This window comes from Populus alba, chromosome 10 (assembly GCF_005239225.2).
Source record: "Populus alba chromosome 10, ASM523922v2, whole genome shotgun sequence".
In the NCBI taxonomy this organism is placed as follows: Eukaryota; Viridiplantae; Streptophyta; class Magnoliopsida; order Malpighiales; family Salicaceae; genus Populus; species Populus alba.
This window is the reverse complement of record NC_133293.1, coordinates 18,292,807-18,311,599: the sequence shown is the minus strand read 5'-3', so window position 1 is coordinate 18,311,599 and position 18,793 is coordinate 18,292,807. Positions and strand designations below refer to the sequence as shown.

At 34.1% G+C, this 18,793-nt stretch overlaps 2 protein-coding genes and 1 pseudogene across 2 annotated transcripts; all 3 read right to left on the bottom strand.

Moving 5' to 3' along the window:
* Window positions 1–391: 391 nt before the first annotated feature.
* LOC118059649 (uncharacterized) lies at window positions 392–3,112 on the bottom strand (annotated as a pseudogene).
* Window positions 3,113–8,019: 4,907 nt separating this feature from the next.
* Window positions 8,020–10,770, bottom strand: LOC118059646 (uncharacterized). The gene is made up of 2 exons (XM_035072556.2): window positions 9,815–10,770; window positions 8,020–8,652 (listed from the first exon to the last, which is right to left on the bottom strand). Exons 1-2 carry the CDS (start codon window positions 10,177–10,179, stop codon window positions 8,421–8,423), a joined length of 597 nt encoding a protein of 198 aa, XP_034928447.1. The 5' UTR covers window positions 10,180–10,770; the 3' UTR covers window positions 8,020–8,420.
* A 2,743-nt stretch (window positions 10,771–13,513) lies between these two features.
* Window positions 13,514–17,997, bottom strand: LOC118059645 (transcription factor MYB1). The gene is made up of 2 exons (XM_035072554.2): window positions 17,572–17,997; window positions 13,514–14,702 (listed from the first exon to the last, which is right to left on the bottom strand). Exons 1-2 carry the CDS (start codon window positions 17,897–17,899, stop codon window positions 13,792–13,794), a joined length of 1,239 nt encoding a protein of 412 aa, XP_034928445.1. The 5' UTR covers window positions 17,900–17,997; the 3' UTR covers window positions 13,514–13,791.
* Between the last annotated feature and the right edge of the window lie 796 nt (window positions 17,998–18,793).

Genomic DNA, 18,793 nt, shown 5'->3' with positions numbered 1-18,793 from the left:
ACTTTAAAAAAATAATTACATAACACATTCTTCAATTTTATTTTGTTTTGATCAAATGAGAGTGTTTTTATTTTTCATCACGGTAAAATGGGTCTAATAAAATGACATAAAACCATCAAAAAAAATTCCAGAGGGTTTTGTTTGATCAAGTCAATGTAAAGGTAAATTTTCAGGGTATAACGTTGAAGATTGTTGGATTTTCTCCTGAGATGAGATTTTATAAGTTGAATCATAATTTAAAAAACAAAAGTTTTGATTATAAAATTAGCAGTTGGCGAAAGCCCCTAAAAAGTCAAACAATATACAATTAATAGAGAATGGAAAAATGCTAAGCTCTACCGTTACCCGTTCCTATGTAGCCAGTTGATCAAGCAAAGAGAAGAAGAAAAAATACAAAATTAAAGTGCATATAGCTGGATTGATTGATATATTTACACGGAAAGAACAAAAATCTACAACTATTCGCGATCATCATCTTCATCGTAAATTTCATCGGAGTCATCAACATCATCGATAGCAACAACCTTAGATACACTAAACCTAGAAGAAGCTGATCGAATCTTGAAAGGTAATCTTGCACTGTTGCTAATCGCAACATGATCACACCCTTCTTCCTCCTTCTTCAAATCACTAGGTGGCAAAAAGCAATCCATGGACAGTCCTTTTATGTTAAAATCAACCTCTTCAATAGCCCAAATCTCCTCCATTCTTGTCCTTGAATGGCTTTCTGAGGGTTCCTCACCGAACACTGAACAACGAGACCGAAGTTCTACCCTGTATGCTATGTTAATTCCCCATCTATGGTTCGGTAGTCTTGAATTTTGATGACTCCATGTGGTCTCCCACAAAATGCCGTCATTGCCTGAGGCTTTAATTCTTAGAAGGTGAGAGTCTTCTAATTGAACCAACAAACCTGTTCTTTGGCTGAAATAGCCCCATACTGTGTGCCTAATTATTTCTACATTGCTAGTGCTCCTCGCTCTTAGCGACGGGGGCTCAGCTTCAAGTTTTAGCACGAAACAATCCTCATTGTTGATTGTTTTCTCGCCAGTGCAAACAGAATTGGAGAATAAGTTGGCCGTAGACTTTGGATCAAGACCCTGTTTATTATCATTTAAAATATGAGAATCTGTGAAAGCAGGATGAAAATGTATTGTGGAAGGTCATGCTCATAGAACTGAAGGAACAAATGGGCAAAAACCATGTTCATTTCATCATTAATAAAAAGGAAAAAAAGAAAGAAGATTGTTCTGAGTATAAAAATTGCGAGATTCCAATGGGGGAAAAAAATGAAGATGACTGTTTAAAAAAGATTGAGTTACATAATGGGCTTACGGCCTGTATGTTTCTTACTGGCTCCGTTGAAAAACAACAGTTTGTTTTTACCCTTCTAGGAATTTGGGCCTCGATTACCTAAAAGTTTTGGCTGAAAACTTCAATGATTTTTCTTTGATTATTAAGAACTATTTTACTTGAACTTTTTTTTGCCCCCTCAAAATTTAGTGCCAAAGCAGAAAACAGCAGCCCCTGATAATTGGAGAAATTTGGTAGGCTACTGGTCCCACAGTAAGTCAAAAATAAAAATTCATGCCATGGCCCTTTCTCTTCTTTTAGAAAAACCAAATGAAATGGAACTCAAGTGGAAAATTGATGAATTGAGGTGAACATAAAATTCATGCGCTGGCCCTTTTTTCTTCTAAAAAATCTAAGGAAACCTCAAAGATTAGAAGCTGGATAGCTGTAACCGTAGCATCCAGCAGTACTAACAGTGAGGAAAAGCCAATTAAAAAGTACAGAGCCATGAAAATCAGTAAACGAAATCCTAAGTACTCATAAGAATGTCAGATATTAACCATTAGATTCGTGGGTTTTTTTACCTGGAGAAAACGTCTAAGAGGCCTAGGTGGGCCTCTAGATGCATGAGAGTGGTGCCATGGGGTTTGTCTCCAAGCCACCTTACCGTCGCTGCCAGCACTAATTTTGCACCCAGAAACTACTAATTCCAAGCACCATAAATCAGGTCTTTTTTTCCATAGAACAAACCCTCCCATTTCTCCACCTCCATGTTTCTGATTCTTCACTATTCAGCGTCTGTTGTTGTTTCAAACTCCCTTCGCCTGCACAAAATTCTGATGCTACCATTTTCACTTTCCCCATTGCATACATACTGTCCACTGAATTCAGAGCTCTCTCTCCTCCCACTGCTGCTATGTATTGTTGCACTATGTATTTTGCCATTGATGACTCCTGTACAACAAATATATGTAGAGATTAAAAAAAAAAAACTCAATAAACTAATCAACCACAAAAAAAAAAAAAAAAAACTCCTCGACAAGACCAGACGTTTGATTCTGAGAAATAATCATTAGAAATGATTAACCGGACTTACAATAGGGTGGTCTTTGATGTTACGGTTGATGAACTGGTGATCACAAAGGATGGGAAGTGGGATCAATGGAGCACCAACAACACCAAGCAAGAGTTGAATCTCAGCGTTTTTGCCTCCAAAAAGAGTTGTCACGGACCTTTCGTTGTGTGGTCTCATCCAGGCTTTCATGTTTTGCCATGACCTATTACCATGCTTGTTAGAAGCAAACATTTCTTCAGGGATTGGAACCTCGAGAACAGTATCGAGCCCATCTTCACGATCAAAATTTGGACAAAGCTTCCTCATATTAGAGAAAAGGAGATAGTAATTCGTAGCCTTTGATTGGTTTTGGCACAAAAATATTGATGAGAGGGTTACGGGAGCTTTAGAGTTTTTTGAGTGCTAAAGAAAGAGAGACTTGGATTGAAAGGGAGGGTGTTCTGTGTTCAAGAGAGTACTGTATGTGCAGCTAGTGAACATTACCAACCGACCATTGGCCGCTACAAACGTGGTGCTCTTTGTCTCCGTCGTGGTTGCACGCTCTCCCTCTCTTTCTTTATAGACTTTGTTTACCGGTGTATTCTATGGAGTGATTATATTATATTAATGGAGATCAAATTTGCCCAAGGCGTAAGGCCTCGGGGCGGATATATATGTGAAAAATTCAAGGGTTTGGTGGATTGGATATCACTTGTTTCTTTTTGCTAGCTATTTCTTCCCAACGACTTCTGTTTTGATTTTTAGCATTCTAGTTTGAAATTTCTAAAAGATACATGGTGTTGATGTTGCGTAATTGTCGCTTTAATTGAATTATGGACTGTCTCTACACATTACAGTTTCTGCACGATAGAAAGTCGTCAAGGAGCTCTGCATTTTTCCTCAAGCTCATTAATATTATCGCCGTCTAAATTCTCATTGCGTAAGTGATATATATTCTGTTTATTAGGATTGAAAGGTCAGCTTTATTTTTTCAAAACTACTATAACGATTTTATGAAGGGTTGGATTTTGATATTTGGACCAATCTGACTGTATCATTAATTAATGGAATTCAAATATTAAGAAAATGGATAGAATATACATACATACAGCAATATATACTTATTTTTATATATTATTTAGAATCTTTACAACTCTTTGATTTAGACAGGTACCAAATTAAGGAGGTTCTGTTTGATTATTCTAATTTAGCGGCTAATTAACGACTTACAAATTTCTTTTTTAAAAAAATAAAAAAGAGAGAGAGAAAGAGATTAAAGTGCACGTAGACTAACAGATTCAAAAATTCAATTTTTTTTTGTTTTTGCTAAAATTGAGTGCGGTTTGTACTTTTTAGATCGTTTTGATGTGCTGATATCAAAAATAATTTTTAAAAAATAAAAAAATATTATTGACATGCTTTTCAGCACGAAAAACTATTTAAAAAATCAACCACTAACACACTCCAAACACCCTCTACTTATCTTCCATGTCTGGCTTTTAATTAAATAGAAAGGAAAAGAGAGGTACTGTATATAGAACTCTTGATCAGCATCTAGTAATTCATAAAAGGCACTTTAATTATAAAAGTAGAGAGCAAATTAATGGCTCCATCTCGAGATTATGAATACCTTGCTGCCTTGGTAAGCAGTTATGGTTTTTTTTTAAATTATTATTTTTCAAAGTATTTTTCTGTGTGGAAATATATTAAAATAATTTTTTTTTTTTTTAAAAAAATTATTTTTAAGATCAATTACATCAAAAAAATCTAATATATATATATTTTAACAAAAAAATTAAATTTTTTTAAAAATATAAAATACAATCATGTTTCTAAATAATCTATTTGCAAGATAAGAATTGATCCGAAGAAGTTGATTAATTAAAAGTAAAATGTCATGCCCAGTGCCGGAGCATGCGACCGACATTTTAATTCAAATCGAAAGACATGTTTGTTCGGAGCACAGACAAATCAATCTTAAACTGTGTCGCGTTAGCCATGCCGTCTTAGCTGGTTTCTGGATTTTGTTGTGGATGAACTGAATTGCAATAAATGGCGTGATATTTTATCTAACTGGACCAAGACAGTAGGAATATATTTAGATTTTCATTGGAGGATCCAAGGATTGAGAGCTTAAAAAATGTCTGCAATTATGTTGTGCACGTTGCTGTTAAATTTAATATGCTACTTCATTTTTGGATGATTCATTACCTTTGATCCGCAAAGGTGGCAACCAGGTAACAAAGTTACCAAACATTCTATCCATCACACAGTTTAATGAACAAAATCCTTAATTGCATGACTTTCAATTATACCTAAAAACTTCTCTAAAATATTTTATTTTATTTTTTATTTGCAGGTAATAATATTCTTTTGGGCCCTACGTTTTGATGCGGTAAGCAATCATGTACGGTAACATTTCTTTGTGCAGCCCAGTTATTCTTTTCAGTTTGTTTTTAATAATTTTAGACGATTTAATATATTAATATTAAAAAAACAATTTTAAAAAAATAAAAAAAATACATTTTGTATGGTATAGAAATAGCATCACAGTTCTCTCTTTAAAATAACAACAGGATAAGGGATGCGATAATCAATTCAAATGCCATTCATATTTCTTTGATAAAAAAAGAAATTCATAATTTCCTCTGCCAAAGAAAGGAACGGCGTTCACGAGCATAGCACGCGCCTCCATTGGCATAGGCTATTATTTAAAAATTACCAAAAGTGCAATAAAAGCTAGTGAGGCATCCTATGAAGAAATTGCGAGTGATCACCCAGGGTGATAAAAAAAAAAATTCAAAAAACAGATTAAATAAAGTAAACAAAAAAAATTAATTAAAAAAAAAACAAACTGTAAAAAATAAATGGAATAAACCAATTACAAAAGAAAAAAAACGGTTTGGTTTTGATTTTAATAGGTTAAAATTAATTGAATCAGACCAGAACCACTAGTTCCATTCAACGACACCCCCACTCTGTCTCTCCTTCTTTCTTGCAAGTCATTGTGCTTTTCTACTCATGAATCAAGATAGCGACTTCGTTCCAGTTAAAAGTAAAGGGGTCTATAAACTCGCTATTTGCGCAGAAGCTATAACAGAAGAAAATCCCTTTCCCTAGTTTCCGAGATTTTATCCTTCGTTTCACCTTCTGAGATATATATATATATATATAATATATATATATATATATATATATATATATATATATATATATTTATTTATTTTTATTTACGTGGATGTCCGGGCCAACTTGCGCGCACCACGAACTAATCCCACTGCCACTGAACACCCTTGCAAATCCACATGTAGACATGTAAGACACCAACGGATGACAAGGCGTGTATATAAGGACTCGAACTCAGGAGCAGTGGAAGGAGGAGCATCCTCCCACACCAAGCCAAGGCCTTTGGTGCTCTGATTTATATATTTTGCTGTGAGATTATGATGGATTTTGAATCAATTTAATAAAATATTATTTTAGTTATTTTTAAAAATAAAAAACCTAACTCAACCGAAAATATCCATTACTGCCTTTTACTAGCGAGAGCAAGTTTAAATTATGACAATATAACTGTAATTAATTAAATATTGCACAGATTAAAACAACAGAAATAAATAAATAAAAGAAGCAATCAGTTCCCCATGGCGAGCTAGCTGTGTGCATGGCAAGCCCGGTTTATTTTTAAGTTTTAAAAGTGTTTTTTAAAAAAATTATTTTTTTAAAATTAATATTTTTTTTATATTTTTTAGATTATTTTAATACGTTTATATCAAAAATAATTTTTTAAAAATAAAATAAAAATATTTTTATATATTTTTAAATAAAAAATATTTTAAAAAATAACATACTTTATTTAGTAGAGGCTGATACGTTGACCTTATCTGACCACCGCATCCATTGATCGCTGCTTAGACTTGCAAGCCTCATCGTCCCCTCTTCCGTTAGATGACAAGGTTAGATTGGATCATGGAAACAAAATGGCTAAATTTAGTTTGCGTATTTTTTTTCTCATGATCTATATAGCGTTAATAACGGCGATATTATAACACATTCATCAAATAGGTGTATATTGTCGTGTGTTTTGATTTGAAAAGATTTTTTTGAAAAACAAAAGAAAAAGGAGGATGAGATATGAAATTTATAGAGTTCAACTCTCGACTCCAGGCTATCAGTATTGTCTCTTGATCGAGGGATTGGCCTTTTAGAAATATTGTAGTGTATTTGAACAAATTGTCATATAATGAGTTTTGATCCAAAAATACACTTGACTTGTAACTTGAAAAGATTTGGAGATGGCTTTAGTTTTTTTGACGGGTTCATGTAAAAATCATGTATTATTAGTTTTTGAAAGATTTAGTTATATTTTAAATTAATTATAATTTTTTAAAAAAATCAGTACATTTCCAAACCTAATACACATTTAATCCTAAGTTCCTAACCGTCTCGTTTGTCATATCATATCATCAAGTAGCAAAAGCGATAACGTTTTTCTTTGAAGGGAAAAACTCAGAACTACATGTATTAATAAGGACAAAGAAAGGAGCAACCTCTGTGCTCAGCTTGCCCAAAACTTATGAATAAAAAAAATATTTTTTAAAGTATTTTTTATTTAAAATATTTTTTTTATTTTTTAAAATTTATTTTTAATATTAAAACGTTAAAATGATATGAAAATATCGAAAAATCTTAATTTTAAAAAAAAAATAAATTAAAAAAAAAAATTAAAATATAAAAATAAACCTATGTATTCACAGTTTTTTTTTTTTTTTTAACAATATTGTTATTTTCAAAAAAAGAAAAAGAAAAAGAGTAGCCCTATCACCTATGTTTACTTGCATGAAGCCGAAAGAGATAGAACGGAAAGCAGGTCAGTAGGTGTGTGCGTGCACGGCATATACCTATGCTACGGAAATGGAACACGTCAGGCCAATCTATCCAGGCCCAACATTAAGCGTTACACACCCGGCCCAAACTATTAGTGTACAATTATTAATGTGATGAAGAATGTTTTTGTAAAATATATTTTTAATTAAAAATATATTAAAAATCATTTAAAAATACTTTAAAAAATATCAATTCAAAATACATTTATTTATGCAATTACAGTGCACTTTTTTTTAAAATAAATAAATTATTTTGATGTATTTTCAACCATAAAACACTTTAAAAAATAACTACTACAATAATACAAAACACAAAATATTTTAAAAAACTATAAAATAAACAAAATAACTACTTTAATCATTCCAGGATGCGGAGATCATCTCAAACATGGCTTCTTGGCTAATTGCCAGCCCTCTTGGCACACCTATTGGTAGATACATCCCTTAATTTTATGTTTTTTATACCCTTCTTTTTACACACACAGCACAGCAATCCCTTCTTTTTTGGCGAATTTCTCTCGCTTTTTTTAGTAAGAGTGACGCCCGACCAAGGGGCCCTGACTGGTGATATATGTCGATGGATCGAGTAGAAAAAAGGCTGTCACGCACAATTAATTTATCTAACTAAGTCACCACATGAAAAATGTATTGGCCTCATTGGACCCTTCCAATTCTTTCAAGAATGGAGTAATTCCATGGGGCCCCCCTCGCCATGGCCCTAACATCATCCGCCCCCTTAATTATAAATAGATACAAGAAATCGAGATGGCACAAGAAACCTCCAAATGATGCTAAAAAGCAGATATTGATGTGTTGTTTACAGCTGACATAACTTGAATGGTGCGGCTATCAAGTTCTTCAGTCCAAGATGGATTGACAGACAGAAAGCAAAGAAAGTTGAGAGGATTGCTGAGAACACTAGCATCGTAACATAAATGCTGAAAGAAAAATCAAACTCACAACACTGGATGGTGCTCTACTTGATTCTGTGAAGAAAATCAACAACAATACAACACATATCACAGTGTTCAAGCTCTAATACTACTATCGACAGCAAGCAGACATGGGAATCGCTAACTTTATGGGAAAACAGATCGTACAATTGGTACACGATGGTACCTGCCATGATGCTCGTCTCCTTCTCTTCCATCGTCAAATCCAGGAGACAAGAAATACCCCTTACATGATTAAGAGGGTACATTGAAGTGAAACAGCCAGGAGATAACAAAGGCAAAGACCATACATGCTAGGAGGAAATTCAAGAACCGGTGGCCCTGCCAGAAGTTTCGTGTATCTGCGGGTTGCACGGGCGGTGCTGCTGTCACGGCAACATCACTGGCCTGGTTCCACTGCTCTGCCGACCCATTTTCATTTGCACCAGCAACATTTCGTGCAATTGATCCACAAATCTCACAGGTTCTGCAATCAGATTTTTTAAAGAAATATCACCAAAACAATTGAGTTTAAATTGTAACCAACACAGTTCACATGGTTTATGTGAATACTGTGACAGTCTATCTAAACTCAAATCAATACAATTTTAGGAAGGAATACATTCCATATGGTAAACACAAGATAAGGACAGGAAATAGCTATTGGCAATGTTATCGTCCATTAATACTTCTAACCTGTCATTCTCAAAGAAAATACAGAAGCATGATATAGATGATCTCTCATGTTGAACATGCTGTGCACTCGATAGAACACATGATTACTCATACGAAGGCATGAGTTCATGGAGAATAATTTCCATTTTGTTTAGGAAATTAAAGAACGAGAAGATGAAATACCAATCAAAATAAGCCCGTGTCAGTTGTCGTTCTGAATTTATTGACATAGAAACTACAGACTCTCATCCAATCCATGGCCAAACCAAGACAAATACTAAGACCATTCCAGCAAAGTAGAGATCGATCTATATAATATTTAAATTGTAGGTCTTTTAGAAATTCTAAAGCCATTCTAAGAGTTTTTTATCTTCAAATGAAAAAATAAAAAAAATCAATCATATAAGTTCTCAATCCATTAAATATAATCTCTTATAATTTCTCCACAAACCTATATAATGTTTATTCTAAATTACGTCCCCATTAACATGTTCCTAGCATCAAGCTCGGCTATTCTCGCTGGTGTTTTCACCAAATATTCCCTCACAGCTTGTGTATTCACAAAAACAATAAGCATGTATCTCCACCTATAGATTCCAAAAGCACCAACTTTAGGCAAATGACCATCTGAAACAAGATTTGAACCCATATATGACACCCATTTAGTAATCCCATCGTTGGCTTAGTTGACTCACAAGTTGTAGAAACCCCTGACAAACTAGTAATGCCAAGTCAAGACCTTAACATTTCATCATAATTATTTACCTGAAAAAAAAAAAAACTAAAAAATCCCAAGAATCAACAAATAGGCATCTCCCTACACATGTCAAAAATCATTTGCAGGACTACATTTTACTATATTTTTTGTAGTGTGGCATTAAGAGCACAACATCTAAACTGATAAATGCTAAGAACCAGAAGATATGGAGTCCCACATCAAAAAGATCAGTTTTGTACTTTCTTTATCTACTTACTTGTTTCCCTTAATTTTGAACCATGCCTCTGCACATTGCTTATGAGCAGCAGCCAAATCATTCTTACAAGAACAACCCAATTCAATAGGCAATCCACCCTCCAGACTCCCTGCATCCAAGCTCAAATGACAAATCCTGCAGTCCCTCTCAACTTTAGCCAAATGTAACTTTATCTCTGGTGTCCCATGCTCCAGATCCACCTCTGACACAGAAGATCCCCTCTCCTTCACAATCTCACTGCAAGAACCAGACTGGCTTGAAGACCTTCTTTGCCCGTCTGACTGCTGCTGCTGGTGGTGACTACTTTCATTAACATCAACATCATCATCAACAACAACAACATGGGGTTTTTGTAAAGTTTCCATTTTTAAAACCAAGTTGGCCAATCTTCATGTAATGGCTTCGTGAGGCAGAGATCATCAATGCCTGCCAAAGGTAAAGTAGCTCTCTATTTAAGCTCCTTAACCTTTGGTACGCAAAGACAAAAGTGTGAATAATTCCCAAGACTTTTTCAACAACTTGGCACTGGACAGTGTTAGGTGCTATCTATCTGTCTCCCCCCCTCTCGTGCGTGTCAGTCAGATTTGAACAGAACCTGTTGTAAAGAGAAAGAGAGTGAAAGGTATTACGGACAGAATGCAGTGTCAATCAGCGAGTACAGGGAATGCTATTGGAAGGTTTTTGCTAGCTTCTCTTTTTTAATATTGTGATCTTGTGGTTGTGTGCTTTCATTGTTTATTTGCATGACTGGCAGAGAACAACATGGGGAGCTAAAATGGCTGAGAGTATATAAATTACAAAGGCAAGAAGGGATTTAGAAGATGATTTGATGTTGAAGTGACCCATCAAAAACTGTAAGTTTTTCCTAAGGCAGCATGGGCTAATGTAGGTGTCGAAAGAAGATTTCTATTGTCCTCTTTAGTGCTTTTATCTGATTGGCGTTGAAATATGCCTCGTGAACCTGTACACACTCTGATTTTGATGAGTTGTGTCTGCTTTAAGCTCTCAAGATGTCAATATTGCCCATGCTTTTCTATACAAGTTATGATGCGATGGGGGTAGTGCGGACTTTCCAGGTATCATGTGCTCTTATATGAGTGTCTTGTCTTTTATGAAAAGGAGAGTTCTGCAGATCAGCTGCTGTTCCATGATTGTAAATGATGTTTTCGCCATTTTAGATACCTGACGTAATTATCCACTGTCTTAAGTTTACTATTTGGTCAAATGTGGTAAAGTGTAGGAGGCTGCCGGTGGAGCTGTTGAGGATTAGATTAAGACAGTGCAGAGTAATGCGGACAAAATTATATTTTTATAAATTATTATTTAAAATTATTTTTTTATATTTTTATTGTTTTGATAAGATGATGGAAACAAATTATTTTAAAAAAATAAAAATATTATTTTATTATTTTTCTAAAAAAACAAATACTTTAAAGTCACAACTACTATTACATTCCCACCTATCCCATTAATACATCTTTTTAGTCTTTTTTTAAAATAGTAATTATTTTTTTATTATATAGGTATGTTTAATTTTTAAAAAATTAACATGATTTATTTGTAATTTTTTATATATTTTATATAAATTAAATATTTATTTTTTATGATATTTATAATATATGAATCCTCACATAGTATTTTATTTCATTTAATAAATTTTATTTATGTATCAATTTCTATTATAAATTGATTTTAATAAACAAACTCATTAAATACAATCAAGTAAATAATTTGTTGTTTTTTTATTGGATAAAGGGTTTTTTCTCATGTTATCATAATTATTTTGTCTTTTTTTTTTTTTCATGTAATTTTAAATAAAACTAACTTATTTAGCAGGTCCGGGCTATAACACAAATTATTGAATTTTTTTTTTTTTATAAACATGCAAGTGTCGCATAAATATTTTATTGAAAAAATAATATTAACCTAGCACGAACAAGTCTATTATGTATATTATAGAGACTTTACTATCTTTACAAGCGAATTTGTTAAAAGGTTTATAAAAAGCTATTTATTTATTTTTACATTTTGAAGCACGGTGTAAATAGTAAATTATTCCTGAAAGAACTTTTTATGAAGCTTACCTCTAAGGGTTTAATTATAATTTCTCACATGTGTTTTTTAATGGTTGATATGTTCATCTGGGTGGTGGTAGACTGGCAGGGCTCGTGTGGACTTTTTTATCTTTATCATTTTTCTCCTTTCTCTATAACAGCATATAAAGGTGTTTTTTTATTGTTTTTTGTATTTAATTTAATTATTATTTATTGATTTTTATTTTTAATCTTACTCTTAATCACTTAATCACGTGTTTTATTTGATTTTAATATCAAATTTGATTCTTGTTTTTTAATTGTTTTTTATTTTTGTTTTTCTGATTAATTTTTTTTTTCAATTTCATTCCCTCAACATTTTATTTTAAATTATTTTTATATCAAATTTAGCCTAATTCCTTTTATCACCATTTCTTTTGTCTTATTTTTTTTATTTCATCTCTTAGCATTTTATTAACTTAAAATTCTAGCTATTTATTTTTAGAGTTTTCCTTTCCATAGTCGTCTGAGACTCATGATTAGGATTAGGAGTTTTAAAAGTTAACATGAGTTAACTTTATATTTTTTAGGTCATATTTAAAATTGATTTTCTTTTCAATTTATTCCTTGATATTTGTTTCAATGGGAATTGGTCTTTCTATTTTTTTCTTTCACTTTTCTTTCCATGGGGTTATCCAATTTTGTGTCCAGTCATAAAGTTAACAGGTTGACTTAGGGTTTTTTTTTTTTATTTTTTTTATAGTTCATCATTTAATGTTAAGTTGTTTAAGAATTGAGTTTCATGTTAATATTCAGTTAACTTTCAATGAACTGTATAGTTTCTTTTTCAAGTGTCGTTTTTTTTTCAGTTTATTTATTATTCTTGTATTTTTTGTATTCGTGTAATTTATTAGTGTTCTGGGAACATGGTTAAAACCATATTTCTTAAAAATTTTAAAAAATTTTTTGTTTAAAATTATATATATATATATTTTTTTTTTTTCAAATCGTTTTAATGTGTTAATGTTAAAAATAATTTTTTAAAATAAAAAAATTATTTTAATGTATTTTTTAGCAAAAAAACACTTTGAATTGTAACCTATATCACATTTCCAAAGACCCTGTAGAATCAAAGACACAAATGCAGGAAGTCGTCAGTTTATTGTCACACTTTTGTTGATAATAAGTCTTGATCCGATACTGTTTGTTTTTGCGTTTTAAAAACGCTTTTGAAAAAAATTAAATTTTATTTAATTTTTTCTTTACTTGAAATTAATATTTTTTTTTATGTTCTCAGATCAAAATGTACTAATATCAAAAATAATTTTTAAAATATATAAAAAAAATTATTTTAATATATTTTTAAATAAAAAATATTTTAAAAAATAATAACAACTGCGTTAACCAAAGAAAAACACTTGCATTGTATTATCAAAACGCAGGCGAAATCTATTGCTAAATTAGGACCCATACACCGCAGCTTATTGAAAAGAAGCACGTGGATTTTTCATTCCTGTGACGAGTTACGCAGCTAAAGAGGAGTTATCCATCGACCTTGCCTAAAAAACAAAGTCTCGCTTGCACAAGAGCAAAGCTTTATGGCCTGTTACTATAATGGCCATGGACCTAAAGATCACGCACAAGAAAGCATCATGACTGAGAAAGCTTAAGCACCTAATGGCGGATATAATCCAGTTTCATTCTTCTACTGCGTCAAGTCTTGCATACATTTTTCAGAAACATTTTTGTGGCTGTATAAAAAATGACATCATCTCTTCGCCAGGAATGAAGAACCTCCACGTGAAATCATTTCTTAACTTCTATAAAAAGCAATAATTGATGACAACTGAATTAATTTGACCTATAGCATCCTATAATAAAGCAGTGTTGCAAGAGGAAATCAGTAACAGGTTTGGTCTCCACTTCGGCATGCATTGCCAAAGGTCAAGCAGGCATCTGGGTTGATATTGTACCTGCTATTGTGCCCATCAATTTGTTTCTTCCCTCCTCAAAATGCATATGACCATTTCTTAAATTCTGCTCAGACACTCCCATTTGTGAGCCAACAGAAGTCCCTTGAGACATTCTGTAGCTTGCAGCATTGCTAGGTATCCCAGTGCTGCTATTCTCAAGACCACTCTTGATCCATGCAATATTGTTCAAATCTGTAGCAATTGAGATTAATTCTTGACTTGAGAAAGGAGGAGGCTCCTCATATTCAACAAACTCAGGACCCAACAAGGAGCTTGGAGGATGACCCCCACTTGGTGTTGCACAGCAACCATACCCACATCGTGAAGGAACTAGGGGCTCACAATGAACATCTTCAAGGATTTTGCAAGATCCCGAGTCTGGTTTGGGTGTTTGAACCATACAGCCACGAGTTGGAATTGTTCTTGAAAGCCCAGAACCCAATTTTGGATCATTGAGGGGATTATAAACTTTAAATGCACTAACACGTGCCACAGGACGAGGAAGGGTGGGATTTCCATTTGGTTCCGATGCGAAATTGACCTCATTTGTTTGAGGAATGTTGTCTGTTTGAGCTTTGTCTTCATGCTGGCTGGGTTGATCGTCCATTGTGACATCTCTTACTTCCACGGGCAAGGATGAATTGACATCACAAACTGAAAGAGTTTCTTCTGACGATGCCCTTGTTCTTTCATTGCTGCCATCTTCCATCACATCACTGGCTCCTGGTTTCAACCTTACCAGATCTGCCCATCGGCGCCTTAGAGTAGAGTTCCAATGATTCTTGATCGAATTATCAGTTCTACCTGGCAAGAGCCTCGCAATCGCTGCCCATTTGTTTCCATGCTTTGTGTGAGCTGCAATTATAATGCGATCTTCTTCATCTGTACCAGTAGCCAGCATATGAAGGTTAAAATTTGCAAATTACACACACAAAAGAAAAAAAGGAAATCCAAACTTCACATGAATAAGTTACTTCGCAACATGGAGCTCCGTAGTGAGTTATTATTGAGCTTGATTATAAAAACATGAACAAAGAACATCAAGAGTGCCCAAAATGTCATCACGCAGTTATCATCCCACTGACAAAGTTCCTTGGGAGAGCATTCAGAGATTCCTACCAAACACACACCTGCACCTTTCTGATTGAGCAAGCCTGTAAGCTTTCACCCTTGCAACGAGTTTTGAAAGAAGGACAAGTTGGACAGACCTAAATGTTAGAAATTCAACAATTTTAAGGTGCTCTTTCAAGTCTCTGAGGTTTTAATACGGTTAAACTCAAGTCTTGTTTCTACAACCTACACAATAGTGTTCTCGTGAAGCATACTTTAGCGGGGAATAATGATGTACAGAGGGACTAAAGTTTCATTGTATGGAAAATCTTAGGTACAACTGTACTGATTAGGAACACAACGATTAGTGTGCAACCAACACAAAATTTTAGGGGAATGAATAACTTACCATCATTTTAAAAAACTAATAAAAAACAAATCACTTCCAGTTTGGAAAGAGTTTAATTGCAAATGAGAGCTGGGAATTTGCATAACTATCCTTGCATGCATGAATAAAGAAGCACAATGCAAGAACAGATTAGGTAAAGAAATCTTTCTTCTACCTAAAGGTTAGCTGAATGTTATTTGTGCTGCCATAGATTAGTATATTCATTCTATCCTTTGAAGTTCAAGTGCCTCACACATGTTGTGAACCTGTGACATCATCATATAGACACGTCACCTGGGGATCAACTATTGCCCACCAGAAGCGTGTGAACATGCTTGTGCATAGAAGTGTCCTGTGGCGTCAATTCAGATCTAACATGGCTAAACAGTGAATACTAATAATAAATGTGCTTAGGTAAAATTCTTCTTCAAAATAATCCTGAACTCCTCCAGAAGACTACAATTGATTACCAGGATTATGAACAGTTTCCCCCAGATACAAATTCAAGAATAGATTAGCTAAAGAAATCTTTCTTCTATCCTAAAGGTTAGCTGAATGTTATTTGTGTTATGTTACCATAGATTAGTATATTCATTCTATCCTTTGAAGTTCAAGTGTCTCACACATGTTGTGAACCTGTGACATCATCATATAGACACATCACCTGGGGATCAACTATTGCCCACCAGAAGCATGTGAACGTGCCTGTGCATAGAAGTGTCCTGTGGCGTCAATTTGTATCTAACGTGGCTAAACAGCAAATACTAATAAGAAACGTGCTTAGGTAAAATTCTTCTTCAGAATAATCCTGAACTCCTCCAGAAGACTACAATTGATTACCAGGATTATGAACAGTTTCCCCAAGATACAAATTCCAGGCTATATCCTGTTTGGTGCTATCTTATCCTACTCCAGCTAAATTCCCGATTTAATACCAAAATGGTAATCCCATCAAAACCGAACTAGGTCATCTTACAGTTTAAGGCCCTAAGCTGATAACTCACTTCTGAGACCAGACATTACCTAGCCATAAATTGTTTATCTCCTAACATCCTTAATAAGGAAAAACTTAAGCGCCATGTCAACATGCAGCAAGACTTTGGAATGACAAAATAAAGTATAAGAGAAATTCAATTGTATATCCTGTCACATTATGTTACGTTATTCATCTGTAAACTTAACAAATGCAAGTTGTGTAAAACAACATCATCAAGAAATTGGCATCTCCTAGAAATGGGAATACCAAAACTGGAGCTTACTTGAACATGATTATTTAAAATGTTATGTAATCTCAGACACCTTGATCGACTTAAAAGTATCCCTTTGCTTTTACCATTGAGCCTTTAAATGACTGGACCATTGCGTTCAAATAATTTACGCACTGAAATCAGGCATCTTTTTCAGGCCATGAATAACAACAGCTGAGAAGAAGCCACAGAAAACAAAACATCACAACTAGGAGGATAGGAGGAAAGCAAAACAATTTTAATAAAAAAGAAAACAGACCATCTTTATAATGATTAGGAGAGCAAGACCATAACCATGCCATCACAACTAGCGATCCATGACAAATTCATACTTCCCTTGTACACGACTACACTTTTCTAGTTTATCTATTTGGACGACGTATTGACAAATAAAATGGTAGATAGAACAGATGGGCATACTCAACTACCTATGTAAAGCGTGCTTAGCAGAGTTTACGACAGATTTTGAGTGTTCTGACACCCAATTGCACCCGCCATTGCATCAACCTACATGTCCTCAACTTGATTGCCAAGTCGACAACCATTTAACCTATGATAACCCCCCCCCCCCCCCCCAAACCAAACTTTACCCTCCAAGACCACCACCTTTGAAATCAAACATTAAACTTGAATGCATACATCCCTATCTCAATGTTCAAAGATATTAGAAACTCAATCTAACAACCCAACAATAAACAAAATATCCATGCTCGGCATCAGGAATTCTCAAATCCACTCTTTCACACAACAACTGCTATTGAAACAAGCTTAAAATTTACACAAATCAATCATAATGTCAAAACTCCTATAAAGAATTTATCAATCCACGAGAAAAAAAAAATTAAATGGAAAAAAATTAAATAAACAATCGAAACAACTGACATGTTCGAGTACGGTCCAAATTCCCAACATTTAACAAAAGACCAAAAAAAAAAAAATCTACAATCAACATTAAAAGAAAAAAACAGAAAAATCAACAAGAAGAAAAAAAATCCCCGAAACCCATGAAAAAAGAAAAGGAGATAAAGGAAGCAGTAAATGGAGTTGCTAGATTTTGGAATTATACCAGTGAAAGGTTTGCGCTTGAGGCAAGGATCAAGCTGATTACACCATCTAAGCCTACAAGATTTCCCAGACCTCCCTGGTATTCCCCGTGCTATCAAACTCCAATTCCTCGCTCCAAACTTACTCACTAGTTGACTCAGTACCGCATCTTCCTCTGGTGACCACGGTCCTTTCACTTTACCATTTGTCCCTCCGCTTCCACCACTTCCGCCACCGAGCTCACCTGACTCAGCTCCACCATCTCCACCTGTCGGCGAATCCATCTGATTCTCTCTCTCCCCTTCTGTTAGTCTCATTGCATCATTGTTGTTTTCAGTTTGATTTTGCATTTTTGCGGTTTCTGTTTTCCTGCGTTTCTCTCTCTAGAAAAAACAAGGTTTCTTTTTTTTGTTGTGAAATACCGACCTGCCTAACTGCAAAACGTGAACAGTAAACATTGGGGCTGATGTTTCGGATTCCTTTTTTCCGGTTATGGACAAGGGTTTCCTTCGAATTACTGATATGTCCCACTAAAACGTCGACGTGTCTACCTTTTAGAGCAGATAAAGTGGCGCCGTTTGGAATTTTCTGTTCGGTAGTGTTTTGACTTTCGTTGACTTGTAGCAGTTGGGTGGAGTAATGGGATGGAAGTGGACCCGGGAGTGATCAGTCTAGTTACGTGTCTACCCTTTTACTTTTGGTGGACTTGCTGGAGTATTAGCCAGGTTTTATGTGTAAAAAAGTGAGTGGTAATGGTGATTTTGGTGAGACCAGATTCTGTTATATGGTAGGCCAAAGGAACCGCCTTGACAATTTGGAGAGTTTTTGAAAAATTAGAAAGCAGAAGGTCTGTGACGACTTTGCCCTTATCTTCCGCTTGATAAGGTAGGTGCTCAAATGGACTTTGGAATGGCCCAGGGTTTCCACGTATTGTATTGTTTATATTGGGCTTTGGAGTTAGAGCTATAAAGTTTGAGCCCATAACATTCTTCTTTCTCCCTCTTTTTCTGGTTGACAAGGAAAATGGAAGGCTTGTGTATGATACTGAATATTAGCAAACCCATTCCTGGCTTCTTGTGGCAGTAACCAGTCTTTGGTCTAGTCTTTTCGTGGGTTAGAGCTTTGACCGAAGTTTAGTTTAGTTTATATTATTTTATATATATATATATATATATATATATATATATATATATATATATATATATATATATAAATCATATATATTAAAAAATTATATAAATCAT

Coding starts and splice junctions, on each gene's coding strand:
- LOC118059645 (XM_035072554.2), bottom strand. CDS start 17,899: ATGCAAAATCAAACTGAAAACAACAATGATGCAATGAGACTAACAGAA. Junction 14,703..17,571: donor CAAGCGCAAACCTTTCACTG/GTATAATTCCAA, acceptor CTACTGGTACAG/ATGAAGAAGATCGCATTATA.
- LOC118059646 (XM_035072556.2), bottom strand. CDS start 10,179: ATGGAAACTTTACAAAAACCCCATGTTGTTGTTGTTGATGATGATGTT. Junction 8,653..9,814: donor TTCAAAATTAAGGGAAACAA/GTAAGTAGATAA, acceptor ATCTGATTGCAG/AACCTGTGAGATTTGTGGAT.